The 22,624-nt window shown below is 41.9% G+C and overlaps 1 protein-coding gene across 1 annotated transcript in view; it reads left to right on the plus strand.

The window, feature by feature from the left end:
* alk (ALK receptor tyrosine kinase) overlaps positions 1 to 22,624 on the plus strand; it is a 197,895-nt gene that overhangs the window by 58,855 nt on the left and 116,416 nt on the right. The window contains exons 3-6 of the mRNA XM_084045875.1: positions 7,247 to 7,384; positions 9,981 to 10,084; positions 16,032 to 16,204; positions 21,486 to 21,580. Coding sequence (XP_083902001.1) covers positions 21,562 to 21,580 — 19 coding nt within the window. The 5' untranslated portion in view covers positions 7,247 to 7,384; positions 9,981 to 10,084; positions 16,032 to 16,204; positions 21,486 to 21,561. The remainder of the gene's footprint in view (positions 1 to 7,246; positions 7,385 to 9,980; positions 10,085 to 16,031; positions 16,205 to 21,485; positions 21,581 to 22,624) is intronic.

A 22,624-nucleotide genomic window follows, 5' to 3' on the forward strand; every position in this document is an offset into this window, starting at 1 on the left:
CCATTTTAACTTCAAAGGACCCCCAGTTTGACATGCATTAGGCTACGGACCCCCCATTTAATGGCATTTATATCTCTGGGACCCCAATTCATATTGTAAAATCAATGTTAATGTAACTCTGAGAGTGTCCAAATGGAACCAAATGGACCCGTTAGGGTCCATTTGGTTCCATTTGTACACTCTCAGAGTTACAGACCCATAAGGGTCCATTTGGTTCCTATCCATCATTTAGCTGGGGACCCCCTGGAACCCCCTCAAGTACCCCTGGGGGTCCCCGGACCCCACTTTGAGAACCAATGCTGTAGACTGCCCTAGCGTGGCTCATATCTGGCATAGAGAGGCGGGTTTAACATCTCCGGAGAGAGAATGCGTGTGATCCCATTGGTTCACCGATCTGTCCGTCGGCCTCCGCCCCGTCAACACAACATTCGGAGCGACGCCCACTGCACTCTGGTTGGTTGGGGAAATGAAACACTTCCTATGCCCGGAACGCCGACTCGCTGGCCCAGGCTTTTATTTTTGAGCAAAAATAAAAAAATAAAAGCCTGGAGATGGAGGCTACTGACACTATGACTCAGACATATTGGTGGGATCGGCAGTGCCATGTAGGTGTGAGGGCCCCATAGCAGTGGTGGGAAAAGTACTTAAATTCTTTACTTAAGTAAAAGTACCACTACTGCAATACAAAAATACTCTGTTACAAGTAAAAGTCTAGAATTCAAAATTTACTTGAGTAAAAGTACAAAAGTATTGGCATCAAAATGTACTTAGAGCGGTTTCACATTGGGTGCGTTTGAAGCGAAGCGTTCCTCCTCCGTTCCCGAGTGCGCTTGGTTGGCCAGCATTCACACTGGCCAAGACTCGAGACCATTTCATTTAACAGTAATGGTAAATAGGTGCCTCATGGGGGCGCTGTGGACTATGACGCTTTTGGAGAGCGAATGTCATTCACAGAAGAAAAGTCATTCTAGAGTGAATAATAAAGTTTGACTGTGTTCCTGACGTTGTCTTGAGTTATAATAACAACAGATCAACAATACACAACCAAAGCAGTGTGTGCACTGGTCTTTGAAACCTCGAAATGCACTGTCGTCTGTTAATATGATATTGGCGTCACGGACGCATCCTTTGTAATTTAGCAGTGACGTCACGTCACGGACTAATCCTTGGTGTATTTATCCTTACAAATACGTTCGCCACACATGTGTTTTTTGTTTATTATTTTTCACGGCTCGCGCTACTCAAACACTAGCGGGATTATTATTTCTTGTCAACATTCAAGTATAACTATGAGAAGGTATAACCCAGCTAAAATAATGTGTCATTATAAAATTATATAAATGATATATGATTAGCAGTCCACTTCCTTCTCTTGGTACGGATGGATTCACACTGCCGCGTTCCGTTCCCGACTCCGCAGCAATCGGACCCGAGACTACCTCCCGAGGTGGTTTCGGGTACGGAACGGTGATGCGTTATGGGGAACGGTTCGCTACGTTCACACTACTACAACATCAGCCAAGTGGTCCAGGGTGCGCACCCGGGACCATAGTGTGAAACCGCTCTTTAAGTACAAAAAGTAAAAGTACTAACATTTTTGAAAATAGCAGATCTACAAGCTCACAACACGTCGAGAGGCGACGTGTTGTGAGCTTGTAGATCGGCTACTTTCAAATAGCTTATGTATAAAATAGGGCTAAAGTGGTTAATGCATGTTTCATAATATCATAGAAGTATATCTGAAAATGAACTAGTAACTAAAGTTTTCAAATAATTGTAGTGGAGTAAAAGTACAATATTTGCCTCTGAGATGCAGTGGAGTAGAAGTAAAAATACTGAAAATGGGAAATACTCCAGTAAAGTTGAAAATCCTCAAAAGTACAGTACTTGAGTAAATGTACTTAGTTACTTTACACCACTGCCCCATAGCGACCCAAACCTCTAGTTTAAAAAAAAATGGCCCAAAAATGTGAAGCCAGGATGAAATTGTTTTTGTTTTTGTTTTTTGTCTAATTCCAAAATATGCTAAAGTCCATAAGAAGATTAAGTAGTATTAACCTCATTCCCGAAAGAGCCCCTTTCTGGAGAAATGATTCATGTTTATTTTCTTCTTGTGACTTAGAATGCCAGCGCCACAGTTTGTTATGTTAGAAGTCACAAACGTGCGCCCGGCATCGTTTGAGAGATTTGTGGCCGTGCGTGCGTGCCTCTGAGCTTTCTCTCTCTCTTATGAGCTCTCATCGGAGGAGAGTAAAAGTTAACGCATTAAATCAAACCTCCAACAGTAGCTCCACAACATCTCATTAAGAGTTTCACCGATTCCTGACCAAATTACCAGCGGTGGAAGAAGTACACAGATGACTTCATATTTAGATTTACCTAACCCGTTAAGATCGGGAACGCATCTGTGTAACCACTTTAACCATTATTTTTATACTTTGGCTATTCAAAAATAGCAGATCTACAAGCTCATAGCGCGGCACCGAGTGCCGCGCTATGAGCTTGTAGATCTGCTATTTTTGAAAAATATTGAACATTTGTGCAACTATTTGAATTTATTTTTCTAAAGGAAGATTTTTTACTCAAATCTTTGCTTCTGGGGGTCCCTGGATCAAAATATTTTCAGATGGGGGTCCGCGGCCAAATACGTGTAAGTTGGGGGTCCTTGACAAAGTTTGAGAACCACTGATTATAGTAACATAAGTTTTTCAAAAAAACTGATTTAGAAGAGATTTGTAGGATCCCCCAGAAGAAAAGATTTGAGTTAAAAATGTTTGCTTTTATATGTATTCAGAGATTTGCACAATTAAAAAAAAAATAGCAGATCTACAAGCTTGCACCGCGTGCCGCGCTACAAGCTTGTAGATCTGCTATTTTTGAATAGCCAAAGAAATCTAAAAATGAGACACAGATGCGTTCCCGGTCTTAATGGGTTAAGTAAAAAGTAGCGATACCACAAAATAAATAGTCTGTTACACCTTACTTTCCACCTCTGTCCACAACAGAACAAACAAACAAACAATTTCTCTGATTAATTTCGAACTACTGTAGCCTACCTATATGTAAAGCTCAAGTCAGATGTAAATATAGCTTGGAAACAATTTATAATGTAGCCATGTTTGTTTTCAGAACATTATGAGATGCAAACATAACAAAACAATTAACAAACAAGTGTGTCAGTGATTCATGGCTCTGCATGTGCAGCAATGCAGTGACATTCAGTGTTAAGTTGACCAAATATAAATTCTCTGTTCATCCAGTATTCATAAACAGCAGTATTGTGAATTTGTGAGCAGAGCCTAAAGCCAATGTGTTCCTGTAGGCCTACCTCTCTTTACAGCCTTGTCTGTGGCAGACATGCATGTGGATTACTGCAGGATTTATTCTTCATGCGGTAAAAGACGCATCATTCATTTATTCAAGAGTATTCATGTATTCGTGGGCACGCATTTTCTGACGTGATCGAAGCTTTCCAGCACTTTTGATTTAACCTGGTGTCCCTATATGGGGAAATGTCATTATAGGCACAGATGCTGCAGTCAACACAGGTTTTCAAAAAGTTCTCAAAAGGTTTGTTAAATTTCCAACACATTAATTAAAACAATTTCTTATAGGGCTCTTTAAAGAGGTCAACAGAACACAACTCTACTGAAACTAATGTTGAACCAAACAGGAAGTGAACTGTACTCAACTAACAGACCTGCCATACTTATACTGGTGGACTTAACTTAATAAATACACACAAGGGAGGAAAGCACAAATGCAGTAACTAGCCACACAGCACCTACACAAGCCCCAGTCTCCCCACCCCTGTCTGTCAGAGTACTTGGTATGGTCCTTGGCTTGGGCCTCTACATAAAAGCTGGCTCCACCCTCATCCCCACCTTTCCCCATTCCAGGAAGCATCCGGGTAACTCAAACACATGTCAATAAAACATTTGGGTTGTTAAAATGTTTAACAATGCATCGGGGTTAGCATTTTTAGGGTTAGCATTTATTTTTATGTGTATGATTCTTTGAAAATAGCCAATCTACAAGCTCACAACGCAACACGTTGTGAGCTTGTAGCTTGTAGATTCAAATAGCCAATGCATATAGGTTTGAAGTGGGTTGAGGGAACCCCCTCAAGGACTCCTGGGGGTCCCCGGACCCCACTTTGAGAACCACTGATCTATGACATGAGTTCATGATGTATCTACATTTCAGCCCGATCAGAACCCCTTTTGACTTCCATTATAAAATGAATGTTTAAATATGTCAGCTTCTAGATCGGCTACATTTACTTCAAACTACTTTATTTTCCTTTTGGAACTCTGTGCAGTGGTTAAAAAACAACATACAGACACAATACACTAAGATACCTAGGTCACTATAAAAACACTACCTAACATTACTACTAACATAATAAAACTCTACTACAGTGCTTAAAAGCATATTCAAATCCATATGGAGCCTGCCATTGGCACTTCAGTGAAACATCAGTGGATTGTCCAAGCATTGTCACGGGACAAAGGGGGGGATTTGCCAAGTATGAAATGGTGCCCAGGTGCGAATTGGCCTCATTTCACAACCAGGCAAATCGGGCACGACAATGGGGCAACAAAAAAAAAACTTTACAGGGAAAGATGAGGAAAAGTGAAGAGAAGTGTGAAAAGGTCAGATGTCATGTCTTTTTTAGCCCCTAGTTTGTCATAGTGAGCATTGATGCTAGTACACACCTATGTGTGTACTAGCGTCCGTCAAGTAAGAGGGAACAATTTACTGTTGTACATTGAATGAAGTATACAGGGCGTAACAGATTCTATGCAATCCGTAAGTAAGTATTGTATCAACATATTCTGCGGATAGGAGAAACATTGCACTCTGTGCTCTGTTGAGCGACGATGGACTGTAAACTCCACTTATGTGCTCATATTCCAAGTTCAAGATCAATACAGCCTGCACCCTGTTCAAAAAACAGCGACCTAACTCGTTCTTGATATAGACTTCCAGCTACTTTGTCAGCCATAAAAATAATAAGCGTGTCAACAACCAGGCTTGTCTGAGAGCTGACATCTTTGCTTCTTGTTTTCAGCGCTGGGGTTAAGAGAAGGTGTCATGGTGAGATGTTTTCCCATGTCGGCGAGAGCTATCCATTACAAGAGCAGAGGTCTTACCTAATGCACCATCTGCCGACTTTTGTCTTGCCTCTGCCGGCAGACCGTAAGCCTTAGATGCTATAATCTGCATTTAAGTTGCAATACCAACCCTTTCTTTGGGGCCTAGTGCATATCAAACTGGGGGTCCTTGAAATGCAATAAAAATTGAGAGCCAATGACATACACGTCCACTTGGAATCAAAGATGAACTGATTCAAAGTTTAGGTGGTCGAAGGTCAAAGGTGTCAGAAAACGGGTTCATTACATTCCGTCCAAGTCTTCATTCACTGCATATGTGCTACGTGAGTCTCTGGACAGACGGGGATAAAGGGCAATTGGCTGAGGCAATGTTTTAGTGTGCATTCAATATCCACTGGCTCATGTCTATGTTCTCACTGCTAGTGGTGGACAGTAACCAGGGATTGTAATACAGCGATGCATGCTGCAAAAAAAACTGTACTTTTGAACATTTACTGTAGGTCTTTTTTAAAAGCTAGTACTCAACTTCGGTCCTTTAACTTAACCAATACAATTTTGGCAGAGCAACTTTCACTTGTGGTTGAGTAGAATTCGACCCGATAACTATCAGTAGGCTTCCTAAGTAACTGGGGTTGAGTAATGTGTCTGTCACAGGCTATATAATAGCTTCAGTTGGCCATAGTATTTCAGAAGGCAGGTCAGGTCTGCCATCCGCCCGTCACTTCACTTCACGTCGACTTCTTTGATCCACCATTCCTTCTTTCTCCTCCTATCTCCCTCTGCAGGCAACCCAACCCAGACCAAGTGCTCTGGACTATATATTAGCCCTCTACCCGCCTTCTCCCTGTTAACCACTTAAAAGATCACTTCACCCATTTTCAACTTCATCTTCATACAGTATAATTGGTCCTCACTAATGCTCATTACCATATCTGTCTACTCACTCTGCATCTCATTGGACCGTTCAGAAACCTATGTATACCTACCAGTGACATCAATGTTGGATTCCAAGCTAATAGAAACTACAGTCTTTCTCTTCCTGGAGATAGATAGCATGCTGAAATATTAAGCCGCATTGATAAGAAAATACATTCTAGTTGAACATTTCCAAACCTGCCTACTGATGATGTCACTGGCAGGCAGGTATCTGAACTGTCCGCTGTCCTCTGAGACACAGAGCGAGTAGACAGAAATGGTGCCATCTTGGCGAGGACCAATTATAGGAAGATAAGTCGAAAATGGCCGAAGTGCTCCTTTAAGCCCCATATACTTACATCGTACAACAAATGGCTATAAATAGCTCATCTACAAGCACACGATCAATGTGTTACATTTATCAAATCCTCCCCAATAATGACCAAAGCCCAACAGCTAGACGCCAGGTTGGAAGAGGTTAACCCCCCCTCTGCCTTCTCAACTTCTTTTCTCTCTTTTCAACCTCGCTGCGTCCTCCGTCATTCGTCCTCTAGCCCCCCCCCACCCCCCCCTCCCCCGTGCCTCTCAACTCATTACTCCGTTCTTCTCATCTCATTCTTCTTCGCCTCTAACCCATATTACACTCTCTCTCTCTCTCTCTCTCTCTCTCTCTCTCTCTCTCTCTCTCTCTCTCTCTCTCCTCTCCCTCCCTCCCTCTCTCTCTCTCTCTCTCTCTCTCTCTCTCTCTCTCTCTCTCTCCCTCTCCCTCTCTCCCTCCCTCTCTCTCTCTCTCTCTCTCTCTCTCTCTCTCCCTCTCCCTCTCTCCCTCCCTCTCTCTCTCTCTCTCTCTCTCTCTCTCTCTCTCTCTCTCTCCCTCTCCCTCTCTCCCTCCCTCTCTCTCTCTCTCTCTCTCTCTCTCTCTCTCTCTCTCTCTCTCTCTCTCTCTCTCTCTCTCTCTCCCTCTCCCTCCCTCCCTCCCTCTCTCTCTCTCTCTCTCTTCTCTCTCTCTCTCTCTCTCTCTCTCTCTCTGTGATGTTGAGGTATATCATTTACTTGAATAATATAATATTCTCAATGCTTTATACTCCTACTCCAAACTGTATAATGAATTAGTCTACTTTAGGCTACTTTACTTTCGGTACTTGAAGTACATTTTGATGCCAATACTTTTGTACTTTTACTCAAGTAAAATGTCTCTCTCTCTCTCTCTCTAGGTCGTTTTCTCAACGGCAGCTACTGCTCTTTTGAGGAGGGGGAGTGTGGCTGGCAGTCCATCCCAGGCCGAGGAGGGGTCTCCTGGAGGAGAGGCCCGTCCCCCGCCAAGGCCTCCAGACCCAGCTGCCCGGCATCAGGTGGGCACCTTTTTTTCTTCTTTTTTTTTTTTGGAAAATTATAAATTAGAAAGATTTCTTTTAGAGATGTCATACATAAAATGCAAACCTTTACGTGTTTCTAATTTCTCTTTTGGGTCTCGAGCTAAAACGTTTGGGAACAACTGATTTAAATAATGCTGTTCTGTTTCCATGTGATGGGTCTGTTCAAGGACAAGTGTTTGTGTGGGTAATTAATAGTGGATAATCGCCATCAAGAAAAAAATAATGAGTTGCAATGCACGTGCATATTAAAAATATAAAAAATACTCGCTTCACGATTGTTCAATTAATTGAAAAAGTAATTGAGAATAATAGAGAACCGAAGTCTGACACCACTGCAGCTAGAGTAATTATTTCTATACTCAAGTACATTTTGAATTCTGGACTTTTACTTGTAACAGTGTATTTCTATATCGCAGAATTGGTACTTTTACTAAAGTAAAGAATTTGAGTACTTTTTCCACCACTGTCTATTGCTAAGAATATAATCGAACATTTCTGGCCTAGTTAAAGATTCTACACGCTGCAATGCTGCGATTTTGGCCAGTCTACAAGCTCGTAGATCTACTATTTTCAAAGAAATCTTGAAAAGCAACAATTTTGGAATATTTTTTGAAACATTTTAACAACACACATCTTGAATGGGCGGGGTCCTTGGCAGATAGGGGTTCGCGGCCCAATCACAGATCTGAAAGAACCCACCAGGTTGCAGGCAAAGGTCAAATCAAATCTGAGTGTGTGGCTTTAAATCAATGTGTCTGCAGCTCATCGCCTTGTGGGCGTTTGGGGTTTACTGTTATATTGAAGCCGTTTAAGCTATATAGCACCAACCAAACCTGTTTAAATGTCATGCCCAAAATATAGGGATGCCACGTTGAGAGTGGCTAAGTAATACAACACGTTTACCAGAACGTTGTGCCGTTCACGGGCTAGATTCTCTGAATCCTTCCTAAGCTGTTCGAGTGGAATGAAATATCCATCTATATTTATCAAAAGAAAAGTAGAAATAATGCCAACAGAGGGCAGCTCCCAAGAGCCCATGGGAGGAGGGATATGCCCCGATGACGGTTATGATATTCATAATTAATTTTGAACGGTGGTTATATTTAGAGTACGGCAGAATCCCACATGGATCACCATCAAGCTAATTGAACGGAGGGCTGTTTAGCAGGTCAACACAAAACGGAAGGAAAAAAACAAACTTGTGAAATCGCTGTGCGTGTGTGTGTGTGTGTGTGTGTGTGTGTGTGTGTGTGTGTGTGTGTGTGTGTGTGTGTGTGTGTTTGTGTGAGCTACAGGGAGTACATTCAGTGTGTTGTGCGTCGAAGCAGCACTCAGCATAGACATGACAGGCATAGAAAGTGAAGCTCACCAGTTGGAATGAGCAGCAGCAGTGCAGTTCTATGCGTTTAGATATCTATGCGCTGGGGCGGAGCAAACCTGCGCACACGGCGGCCCCGTTCACTTGCATTGAAGAGTGAACTACGCATGTGCAAAACTTAACATGGCGAGTGAATGGTAAAGATTTGTGCGCATACAGCATTAAGTTTAGACAACGTAGAGCTGTTTTTATCTACATTTTATGGCAGATTATACATTTTACTCACTAGTAATTAACTATATAATATTTACCTTGTTGGTTTGATAATTAAAAATATATAAGTGATATTATTTATTCAAGGAAGATCTAGAGGTGGTGCGGCGCACTAGCGCCCTCTATTGATGGGCCGCCACTGCACGGGGCCACAGTTGTACAATGACTTGGAGGCCAGGGGCCACAAGATTGTGACAAGGACAAAATGGTTAACTTTTATTCTGCCGCAAATTCTAAATAGTAGCCTATAGTTATTGTACAACCATCCAATCCCCCCAAAACAATTACATTTATTTTTACATTGGAAAATAATTTTTAGAAAGTGTTCCAGGGGCCACAAGAAAGCTCCCCAGGGGCCGCTTTAGGCCAACGCAAAAGAAGCAAAAACAGGAAGTAAGCGTGTGTGGGAGGATTATAAACACTGAACCAATGAAAAGTTAACAAGAGTGACTTGTGACTAAATAATAACTACATTGGATCCATTGGAACACTGGTCTCCCCACCCGTTTCCTGAAAGGTCACGGTTTTGTACATTTGGACGTATTGTTAGAGTTCTAAAGCGAAAGTCGGAGGCAATTTTCCTCCTGTGTTTTTCTTCTTTTTTTCCCCTCAAGGGTGTAGCCGTGCCGTGCGTGCGTGCGTGCGTGCATGAGTGTGTAAGCTCTGCGGCTACCTTTAAGTGGCAGGCCGAGTCAAGCCCCATTGATCAATCTACTAGGCATGTGAAGTCTTCGGAGGGGTGGGAGGGGCAGAATTACCTCGTTCACTGGACTGAGCGAAACTCTTTTTCTTCCTCTAATAAGTATGGGATGGCACCTGCCGTGCCGTGTGTGTGTGTGTGTGTGTGTGTGTGTGTGTGTGTGTGTGTGTGTGTGTGTGTGTGTGTGTGTGTGTGTGTGTGTGTGTGTGTGTGTGTGTGTGTGTGTGTGTGTGTGTGTGTGTGTGTGTGTGTGTGTGTGTGTGTGTTTGTGTGAGCTACAGGGAGTACATTCAGTGTGGAAGGGAGCTCGTCGAAAGGCCAGCAGGGCTCCGCAGTATTGAGGAGTCCCCTGTTTCCCCCTCCACTGAGGAACTCTCCCTGCGTGGTAAGAAACACACACACACACACACACACACACACACACACACACACACACACACACACACACACACACACACACACACACACACACACACACACACACACACACACACACACACACACACACACACACAACATTTATATATCAACTGAAACTATATATATTCTATTGCAAAGCTTCCGCTTCCACAGCGGCAGTTAGACAGAGGCAAAGACAGCGGCCGGGCTGTTCAGAAAATAAGTATTGGGAGCTTGTAGATCTGCTATTTTCAAGAGATTTGCGCACATTTGATACATTTGAAAACTTGGTACTTTAAGTACATTTTGATACCAAGACTTGTTGTACTTTTGCTCAAGTACATTTTTAATTCCAGACGTTTACTTGTAGCAGAGTATTTCTACATTGCAGTATCGATACTTTGAGAGAGAGAGAGAGAGAGAGAGAGAGAGGGGGGGGGGGGGGGGGAGGAAAGCTGGGGCGTCAGATGGAAACCTTGTATGTCCAAAACTGTTCCTCCTATATAATAAAAATATTTTGCAATATTTGAAAATAGCAGATCTACAAGCTCACATCGTGTCACACCATGGCGTGTTATGAGCTTGTAGATCTGCTATGTATACATGTATCTACAAAATAAAAGTTGAAAGATGGAGCTACAAGGTTTCTGCCCGACATTGACGGTAAGTCAGAGAACCAGACGGTCTATTGTACGAGACCGCATACACACCACAGAGGAGAAGAAGCCAGACACAAACACAGCGAGAGAGCGAGAGAGAGAGAAGGAAGGAAAAATGGTTCAATAAAAAAGAAAAACATGACGGAGAGATAGTGAAAACCAGAGGGGAGAGTACTAGTACAATATCTTGTATTTTCAGGTGTGCATTAACCCATTGAGACCTGGAACTGTGTCATTTTTAGATTTGAGCTAAAAAGCATTATTTTACACTTTGGGCTATTCAAAAATAGCAGATCTACAAGCTCATAGCGCGGCACCGAGTGCCGCGCTACGAGCTTGTAGATCTGCTATTTTTGAGAAAACGTGAACATGTGTGCAAATCTTTGAATATATATATATATTTTAAAGCGAACATTTTTAACTCAAATCTTTGCTTCTGGGGGGTCCCTGGAACAAGATATTGTGATGGGGGTCCGCGGCCAAATACATATAATTTTGGGGGTCCTTGACATGAAAAAGATTGAGCACCACTGATATAGAAACATACGTTTTTCAGAATACTGTTGAGATTTAGGAGACATGTAGAATCGGCTTCAGGTCTCAATGGGTTAAACAAAAAAGTGTCACCGTTTTTGGGGACAACGGTTGGGGACAGCATCATGCCACCGCTCACCCCGTGTCCCCGCATCCGACAGGCAGCTTTATTGGCATGCGGCCCCCCAGATTAGCCGTGATTTCCAGATGAATACTCCTAAATCCCTTTCCCTGCACCGGACCCCGAGCAGCTTGGTCCGCTCCACTGTGGTTAACAGTCACAAAGTACATTTACCTTGTGGTGTAAAGTAACTGAGTACATTTGCTCAAGTACTGTACTTAAAGTACAATTTTGAGGTACTTTTACTTTACTGGCGTATTTCCAATTGTCTATACTTTTACTTCTACTCCACTACATCTCAGAGGCAAATATTGTACTTTTACTCCACTGCAATTATTTGAAAACTTTAGTTACTAGTTACTTTGCAGATATAAATGATGACATTATAAAACATCCATTAACCACTTTGGCCCTGTTTTATACCTAGGCTATTTGAAAATAGCCGATCAACAAGCTTGCGACGCGTTGTGAGCTTGTAGATCTGCTATTTTCAAACATTTTAGTACTTTTACTTTTGTCACTTTAAGTACATTTTGATACCAATACTTTTGTACTTTTACCCAAGTACATTTTGAATTCCGGACTTATACTTGTAACAGAGTACTTCTACATTGCAGTATTGATACTTTTACATTTGAGTACTTTTTCCACCACTGACTTTTTGAATACTTGAGTAATTACTACATACTTTGTCCAGAAAAACAAACAGCCAACATGGGGCTGGTTATTTTCTGGTGTGTTTTGGGGACTTAGCTGCCAGCCATGTTTTGCTTTCATGCGGTGCCCGGTGTGCACTGTGTGCAGCATGTAATCTTGATGTTGGATTGGTTGTCGTGGGGTCTTCCAGTTGGCACGAGGAACCTGGCAACCCCCTTTGTGGATATATAGAGCATAATCTGCTGATAAGCGACAAGGAACCTGGCAACCCCCTTTATGGATATGTATAGAGCACAATCTGCTGATAGACGAGTGGTGACACAAAAACGAGCCTGTTGTTCTATTATGAAACATATATTATATACAGTAGTTTATAAACTTTGATGTTTCCCCCGGGACCCAAACTAGTGAAAGTAGTCAATCTACAAGCTCACAACACATTGCATCGCGACGCGCTGTGCGCTTGTAGATCGGCCATTTTTACTCTTTCCAATTGTTTTTTTTTGTATTTTTTTGGTATTTCGATTTTTTTTGTTTTTATGTATTTATTTATGAAATGCATGGGTCTTCAATGTTTTTCAGGCCAAGGACCCCTTAGCTGAGAGAGATGAAGTAGGGACTCCCCTACAAAATTACATAGTATTTTGTCAAATTATGTTACTCGCCTCTTGCTCATTAAACTTTTTCGTAGATTTCATAGATACAGTAGCTTCTTGTTTGACAGCACTATCATCATTGTTGTGTAAAACGCATTTTTTTCTGTTGACATGTTAGATTCATGTTAATGTGTATTTTCATTTAACGACATTTAACCACTTAAACCCTCTATTCTATGCTTTGTCTGCTCTTTTTTCCCTTCACACCGGACCCCCTGTTGAAGACCCATAAGGGATGTTTGTTAATGGGGCACTAAGTGATATTTCTTTTTACCAGGTTGCAACCTGGTCTATATCTCACTCGCTAGTCGTGACGTTTGCGTGACTTTTTCACCATTGGCTGGTCCTTTAGCCAATGAGGGCTCAATGTCCTCTCAGAATATGGGATCTAAAGACGACCCACAATACTGTGTTCGGTCACTGTATGTATCTCTATGGTAAATGGCGCTGTTGCAAAAGTGCCTCTAACAGCGACCCAGAAAAAAACAAGACAACGCACACAAGCCCTTACTGAGGCACACACACTTTACTGCCATTTTGGCTGTTTGTGTTAGTCCGCGAGCGCAAGGGTATGGGACCACGGGTCCATTTGGTGCCGTGCAGGGATGCTAGAGAGAGAAACCTGGTATAATATATAGTCATATAAATATTTTCAGATGTCAGTACATATTCATTTGGGGGTCCTTGACATAAAAGAAGTTTGAGAACAACTGCTCTATAAGTAATGATTCCTATCAAAATATAGAGCTGTTGTTTTAACATAGAAAAATAACATCCCAGGCTGGATTTGGAAGCAGGACTTACAAGCTGTTCCAAAGTTGTTGTTTTTTTGTTTCAGCTTGCAAGTCTTTTAGTGTTGAGTTACTATAACCCCAGTGCCTGGCAGGGAAAGAACTACATAAGACTGACTGATGTTGGAGTGTGTAGGAGCTGAGTGCAGCTCAGTATATACACACTGCCCCTTACGGGTCGATTTGGTTTCATTTGTACACTCTCAGATAAAAATACACACACAGGCAATGGTGTTCAAAGTTTATACTCAAGTAAATACTCAAGTAATCAAAGGAAGAAATTACGAAGTCAGAAATTATGAAAATGAGCTTGGAGAACGGCTATTTTTACTATCCTATATTAACCCATTAAGACCTGGAACTGTCTCATTTTTAGATTTGAGCTAAAAAGCATTATTTTACACTTTGGACTATTCAAAAATAGCAGATATACAAGCTCATAGCGCGGCACCGAGTGCCGCGCTACGAGCTTGTAGATCTGCTATTTTTGAAAAATCGTGAAAATGTGTGCAAATCTTTGAATATATATATTTTTAAAGCGAACATTTTTAACTCAAATCTTTCCTTCTGGGGGGTCCCTGGAACAAAATATTTTGATGGGGGTCCGTGGCCAAATACATATAATTTTGGGGGTCCTTGACATGAAAAAGATTGAGCACCACTGATATAGAAACATACGTTTTTGAGAATACTGTTGAGATTTAGGAGACATGTAGAATCGGCTTCAGGTCTCAATGGGTTAAAATAGAGAGTGGTAGGGCCGGTGACGTCGAGGCCGATCCGCACCAAACTTGGCACAAACACCAGTCAGGGGTCTGTAAGTAAAGGTTGTTTTACTTAACTTGAGTATGTCCATTTTTCAATACTTTGTACTTCAACTCTGCTACATCTCAGAGTCAAAATATTCCTCCACTACAATTGTTTGAAATCTTTAGTTACTATAGTTACTTTGCAGATCATTAGATCGTTATTATTAAACAAAAAAACACACATTAACCAGATTTTTGTATTCATTGATTGTGAAATAGGCCACTCGGTACTTTTACTAGTATGTTTTAATGCCAATACTGTTAGTCAAATTTGAAATAGAGGACTATTACTCGTAACAGAGTATTTCTACATAGTTGATACTCCTTTTACTTGAGTAACCGCTGCTGTCTTCTGCACATGAATAAAAAACCTGTCTAAAATACAAAAAAAAATCAAATAATGTAAATTGTTGATGTGAATCTGCAATAGAAATGGAAAGACTGTTCTTGCTGATTCATTATTTAAAGTAGCCATATGCTGCGCTAATCCCTATTGTCAGATGTACAACCGTCGCTCAATTTGTACCAGCTCGCCCCGGTCTATCGCACGCCTCGTAAATCACCCAGGAAAATGGCTTCCTCTAATCTGATGACTGGCTGACCTGTGCTGACATCAGCCTATAACAAGTGCTCCGCATTGAATTATGATTCCGCTCCATGTGTTACACTACCCTGTGCACTATGTCCTATTCATCTCACACTTGCCCCTGCACTCACACGTTACCTCTTTAGCCATTGTTTTATACTTTGGCTATTTAAAAAGAAAAAAGCAAATATACAAGCGCATAGCGCGGCACCGAGTGCCACGCTATGAGCTTGTATATCTGCTATTTCCTTAACACAGTGGTTGCCCGAATTTTATAATAACAGATCATGTTCGGTGCCAGAAATGTCACCGTTGCGCTGCGCTGTGCTGTTGAAAGCTGTATAGTAGACTCCACGACGAGCAATCCATGAAAAACAATGCATATGTGCCGGGTGCGCGATGGTCCTGGCTAAGGCCTGGAACAACAACATGTCTCATGCGAGTCACCATTGCAGAGCGATCGCGCATCGAGAATGACTCGTTTTGCTCACTGTAAAAAGTTAAGGAGATACAGAGGTTTTTAGCAAGGAGAATGGAAGCGGATGCCATCCGCCGGATGGGAGCCAGATTTTTTGGCACGGTGATCCATCTGTCCCTTACTACTTAGAGTGTTCATGGGTGATTCCAGGGCTGCGTTTTTCTTTACGTTTTTTGGGCTTTTTCGCACTCCACGGGTGTATTTGCATAAACGTAATATTGCGGTTTTGGCACTCAATGTCTTAAAAGCCAAAGTGAGCTTGCAGATCTGCTATTTTTGAATTATTGTGAAAATGTGAAGATATTTGTAGAATCTCCCAGAAGCAAAGATTTGAGTTACAAATGTTGGCTTAAATATATATATATATATATTAAAAGATTTACACACATTTTCCTGATGTGAGAAAATGCGTATAGTGTGGCACTCGGTGCCACGCTATGAGCTTGTAATGGTTAAAGTGGTTAAAATATCTGCTACTGCTATTTTCACTACGTTTGTGTGACACTCTTGTACGACGGAGTAGGACGTTGTAACTTAGGGGGAAAAAAAACATTCAAAGTTGAAATATGGAGATACAAGGTTTCTGCCCGACAGCAACGTTACAAAGTTGACATTGGATAATTATCATTCTTCCCTCAACAGGTGCGAGTGTGGGTGTGTTCCGGAGGCCTCCAGAAGGGGGCGCTGTCTCTGTGGATCGTGGAGAACAGCACGGGACCCGAGGAGCGCAGGCGCCTCTGGCACTCGGCCAGCGACGCCCGACCCGAGAGAGGCTGGAGACACGTCACCGTTCCCCTCTATGGACTGGCAGACTGGTACAGCAAATCACTCTGTTCCCTCTGCTGTTTCTTCTTTATTATCAGGGGTGTGAAGTAACTGAGTACCACAGGGGTGGTAAAAGCACTCAAATGTTTTACTTGAGTAAAAGTATCAATACTGCAATGCAGAACTATACTCTGTTAAGAGTTAAAGTCTGGTATGGAAAATTTACTTGAGTAAAAGTACAAAAGTATTGGCATCAAAATGTACTTATAGTACCAAAAGTAAAAGTACTCAATGTGCAGAATGTCCCATTTCACGAGTTCAATATGTATACACATCTTTTGAAAATAGCAGATCTACAAGCTCACAACGCGTCGCTTTGCGACGCGTTGTGAGCTTGTAGATTGGCTATTTTCAAATAGCCAAAGTATGTAGGGATAAAGTGGTTAATGCATGTTTTGTAATAATAAATATAATCTACAAAGTAACCAGTAACTAAAGTTTTCAAATAATTGTAGTGGAGTAAAAGTACAATATTTGCCTCTGAGATGTAGTGGAGTAGAAGTAAAAGTGCTGAAAATTGGAAATACTCAAGTAAGGTACAGATACCTCAACATTGTACTTGAGCACAGTACTTGAGTACATTTACTTTGTTACTTCACACCACCGCTAAGTACATTTACTCAAGTACTGTAATTTTGAGGTATTTGTTTACTTTAGTGGAGTATTGCCACTATATATATCGGTGCATCCCTAGTCTTGGACGTTACAAGATTTCCACCCGACAGTGACAATTTATTCCAGTCTCCCCCCCAACGCCCCCATAAAAGCAGATTTTCATAATACATGACTCTTTTTTTTTTAAAGTGAACCCTCCCCTCCATCCTACAACTGTGTGAATCCCACCGGGGGGGAGGGGGAGGGTGGGGGGGCTGTATACAGCCTTGTTACCATGTGCCTGTGTGTGTGCTGTAAGCTATAGTATACAAAGTAGGCTGTCCTCTCTGTACCGCTCCTCTCTCTCTGAAGAAGAGAGCGGAAATCAATATGCAGCGCAGCGCTCTAGTCATCCTCCTCTCTTTCCAATTAGCCTTGGCCCTCGGTTTTACCCTTAGGAAAGGATGGATGTTTGAGAGAGGGAGAGAGAGAGAGAGAGAGAGAGAGAGAGAGAGAGAGAGAGAGAGAGGGGGAGAGAGAGAGAGACAGAGAGAGAGAGAGAAGGAGAGGGGGAAAGAGAGAGCCCAGTCTTGGCGTTTCATGTATTAGTGTTGCCATCTCTGCTTATTATAAGTGACTTTGGGCTTGTTTTCCTGTAAAGTCACTTGTAAATATGGGTAGTTTTTTTTTTTTGGGGGGGGGGGGGGGGTTGCTTCCTGCTGCGCGGAAGAAACGGACGCTCTAAATTTGCCGTTTTTCTTCACGCCGTTTGGTGCCCTCCCAAGGGTTGGTGCCCTGTGCTTCAGCACCTCAAGCCCGTTGGATAAGCCACCACTGTGTGTGTGTGTGTGTGTGTGTGTGTGTGTGTGTGTGTGTGTGTGTGTGTGTGTGTGTGTGTGTGTGTGTGTGTGTGTGTGTGTGTGTGTGTGTGTGTGTGTGTGTGTGTGTGTGTGTGCGCTATAGTCGCTTCTTTTGGGCTTGTTTTCATAGACCCGGCCGCTTGTGTCTCTCGCAAAATCTGGCAACGCTGGTTTGTATGAGGCATTCAGTGACTTTACTCTATTCAAACCCAGATCCCTCCCATTCCCATGGGAGTCGTTACGTTTTTAGATTCTCTGGCTTTTGTCCTCGGCTGTGCTCGTGTTCTTATAATTAGTGCCGTATAGCGGGGTCCCTCACCTACACGTGACCCCGCGGGATGTGACACGGTGACCTTTGCAGAGCCATCTGGAAGTACAGATGTAATATGAGATCATTCTAAAACCTTTTCATGTCAAGGACCCACAAATTGATATGTATTTGGCCGCGGACACCATCATCTGAAAAGGTTTTGTGCCAGGGACCCCTAGAGGAGAAGATTTATGTTAAAAATGAGATTGTTAAAAAATAATATATTTTGATTTTTTTGTTTTGAAATGACAAAAAAATGCAGATTAGAAGATCTGCTATTTTAATGGATAAAGTGGTTAAACTGATTGTGATGCTACTGTATGTTATCTACTTTTGCTGGGGACCCCCAAGGACCCCTGGTGGTCCCCGGACCCTACTTTGAGAACCACTGTTTTAGAAGAGTACAGATGTAACATAAGATCATTTAGACTTTAGAGACTACAAGCCTGAATTTGAACCCGGGTCTGTCTCATGGCAAAACAAGACATGACATGACAGTCATGTATACCAGCTTGCTTTCTTTTTTCTCTCTCGTGTGTGTGTGTGTGTGTGTGTGTGTGTGTGTGTGTGTGTGTGTGTGTGTGTGTGTGTTTGTGTGTGTCGTGTATGCGCGGCTTGTTTTCATAGACCTGGTTCCTGATTTGTCTCGCAGAATCTGGCAACACGGCTAGGTTGGGAGGACGAGACCGTTCAGAGTATGGGAAAGTATCCCCATTGGCTTAAAGGACAGCCATTGATCGAAAACATGTCGAGAATCTGTCGTGAATCTGTCGAACACATGTTGACTAGTGGTCAGTCTCTGCTTAGACCAGCTCGCAAGCTGGTAAAAAGGAAACATACTGTATATATCGCTCACCCAAAAGGGAATCGATCGCCTTTTTGGCCGAGGGAGATATTAGGATTCGGGTATATCATTTACAATGTAGGCATTTACCAGACGCTCTTATCCAGAGCGACTTACAATAAGCAATGTGATCCCATACGGCTGTGGTTTTCAACCTTTTTCATGCCAAGGACGCCCTAAATTGATATGCATATGGCCTCGGACCCCCTTCTGAAAATGTATTGTGCCAGGGACCCCCAGAAGCAAAGATTTGAGTAAAAAAATTGCAGATCTACAGCTATTTTCAAAAGATTTTAATACATTTTATCCATTTTGAAAATGTGTGAAATGTGTTTTTTCTGTATAATGAGTACTTTCTACTTTTGGACTTTAAGTACATTTTTATACCTTACTTTTGTACTTTTACTCAACTAAATTTTGATTACCCAGACTTTTACTTGTAACAGAGTATTTCTACATTGCAGTAATGATACTTTAAGTAAAAAAAAAATCTTACTTTTTCCACCACTGTTCGCTAGCATCAACCGAACAGGAGAGGGAGATATTAGGCCATAGGCTTCAGTAATTCATCCGTTTGTTACTCCGAGAGCATATCAACATGTGGAACCAAATGGACCCGTCATGCGTGTGCTCTCAGAGTGAAATGAACCATGATGATTTCACTCACTGTGTGTGTAGCGTTGGAATGGCGACTGAGTGAGCAGTGAGGCTGTCCTGCCAAGCAGCGCCACTGTGAACAACAGATGGCATTAAATAAAACGTCCTCCGCTGGATGTTATTGTAATGGCTACACAGAGACACACACACACACACACACACACACACACACACACACACACACACACACACACACACACACACACACACAGCTTAATGACCTTTTGTGAACATCATCTCATTCTCATTGTGGGGGGACTCAATGACCACACACATTTAATGTGATAATGTTAACCTGATCGGCATGGAAACAATGGCATTAAATAAACGGGAGTAGCTCGACACAAGGCTCAACCACTTATACTAGTGACATTGCTGTTTTAAATATCTTCTCCGATATAAGCCGTTTTGGCTTTTTTTTGGTTATCCTTTTAGCATCGTTTTGTATAAATCTGTACCACTGTACCTTTATTGCAAACTATTAATAGTATTCAATACAAATATATTTTTTTAAAGTACAGGGTGTATGCAGTGACAATTTAATGACTTTTATGAGACCTTTTTGATACCTGTAAAATGAAAAATAATAATAAGATGGCATCAAAAGTAAAAATATACTATAAAAATGTCAAAAATTGTCAAATATGACCTACTTTTTTATTATGCTATTTTCACAATAAATGTATCTGTGGAACCAAGTCAAACAAAATGTAATGCCTCAACTCCTACAATTCCAAGTGTTTGTCAGCTCGGGGGGGTGGGGGGGGGCCCAGTTCAGATGTGATTATCTTGGGGGGGTCCCCAGTTCAAATTATGATTATTTGGGTAGGGTCGCGGCCTGAAAAGTTTGAGAACCACTGCCTCAGACAAGCAAACAGGGTGCTGCCGACAGTCGCCCACTCTGTCTTTATCAGTTGATCCTAAACACAGCCGTACGTCAGCGCGGCATCGCAGATTAGGAGACGGGACAGAGTCGTCTGTCAACTCTCCGGCTCTCCGAAGACGGAACAGAATGTTCACTAACGCTGACAAAGCCATTACAGGCACACACCTCTACAAACCTCTATTCCATCGCTAAAACTCAGCGGTATTCCACTTTAAAAGCACCGATCAATTCTGTCTCAGTCTGTCGAGACCAGTGCCACCCACAACCTTCCATGTACGTTCAAGTCAGTGGTGGAAAGTAACTAAGTACGTGTACTGAAGTACTGTGCTTAAGTACAATTGTGAGGTGCTTGGAGTACTTCCAATTTTCAATACTTTTTACTTCTACTCCACTACATCTCAGAGGTATTGATTGATTTACTGATTGATTTACTGATTGATTGATTGATTGATTGGTTTTTGAGTACTTTATGAGTGGAAAAGCAGAGGCAGAGTTCCATACAAAAGGATGCTAAAAGGATGAACCCAAGAGGTCCTGGCAAATATTGTACTTTTTACTCCACTACAATTATTTTAAAACTTGAGTCACTAGTTACTTTTAGATTTAGATTATCACAACAAAACACACATTAAACCCTATGGCATACTTTGGCTATTAAAAAATAGCTGATCTACAAGATCTACACTTGTAGATCTGCTATTTTTGAAAGATGTTGACAACAGTTGAATTCTTATACTTTAACTCAAGTAAAACATTTTAATAGGCTACAGGAATTTTCATTGTAGAGTCATTTTTTCATAGTAAAAGAACTGAGTACTTCCTCTGCCTCTGTTGTTTATTGTATTGTCTTTATATTATGTCTTGATGAATTGAATTCACAGTCATCCTTTTGGCATTGTTGTATAACTGTACCTCTGTACCTTTGGCAAACTGTCAAAGTATCCACACTGCTATTTCAACGCTACAATTCAATAGTATTCCACTTTAAAAAGCCCAATGAATTCATGCTCAGTTTGCCGAGGCCACCCACAACCTTCCCTGCACAGTTCGTTCAAGTCAGTCAGACAGACAACTGGTTGTTTAGTAGTAAAAACACAGTCTTGTCTCTCCACCCCTGCAGGTTCTGGCTCCAGTTCAGCACAGAAGATGGACCTGGGCCGGGATCAAGCATCTCTCTCGACAACATCTCTTTCAGTATGGACTGCTTCCTGGCCTGTGAGTATACTATACAAAATAAACACACTCTACTGCCAGATTCAACAAGCTATGGCTGCTGAGCTTTCTCTTTTTTTTTTACCCCGGCGCTATTGCGGTTGAATTATTGAAAAGCCAATTTCAACTATGGCTTCTTTTTTGTTTTCATGCCCGTTGACTGATTCATCTCAGAATATTGGAATCGACCAAAAAGAATACATGGAAATGCTGTCGGTATTACACTTCAAGGTGACTAAAACATCCTTCATCAGGGGTCCTCCACGTTTTTCAGGACAAGGACCCCCTTTGCTGAGAGAGAGATGAAGCAGGGACCCCCCCCCCCCCCCCCCTCCCCCCGTGCTGTGAACTGGTAGATCTGATATTTCCACCGTATGTTCACCTATTTTTGCCAAATGTTCACCTATTATGCCATGCCCAGAATCAGAATGTGACTTTATTGTCACATCACAGGTTTACAGGTGTAAAGAAGAGTGTGAAATGAGTGCGATCTACATCGTTTCTGTTGTTCAGAGAGGGAAAAAGGAAAAAGAAGATTGGGGGACTGGGAGAGCAAGGAGAAAAATCTAACAGTAAAGAAAAACATGTCAATGAGAGGCAAACATCAAAGATATCTACTTGTACTGTATGCACATAGCATAAACCAGCAGGTCCAGTATGTACATTAGACATAAGTTGCGAATATGGATGCTAGGACTCATGTGGTTAAGTTGCACCTTTTGTAGAGATCTCTAGACCTTCCTCAGACTGCAGGAAAATCTGATTTGTTCCTCAAATCTGATCTTCTAGGACTGACTCTCCACACTGTTCTTCGCAAGTGATCTGATCAGATTTGTGTATTCTGACATTGCCGATACAAACTCACAACAGAGTACACATCTATGTAGCTGATTCACAAAAACAAATCTGTTTCCAATGTCCTTTTTGCTGTTCAGCCTTTTTTGCTGTTCAGACTTGAGAAAATAAATCTAGTTCGAATATGGATATACAGATGTGCCATTTCAAAACTTCAAATGTCCTGCCATCGCCAAGACAGTACATTTTCAG

This window comes from Gymnoscopelus microlampas (genome assembly GCF_963454915.1).
Source record: "Gymnoscopelus microlampas genome assembly, chromosome: 20".
Taxonomy (NCBI): Eukaryota; Metazoa; Chordata; class Actinopteri; order Myctophiformes; family Myctophidae; genus Gymnoscopelus; species Gymnoscopelus microlampas.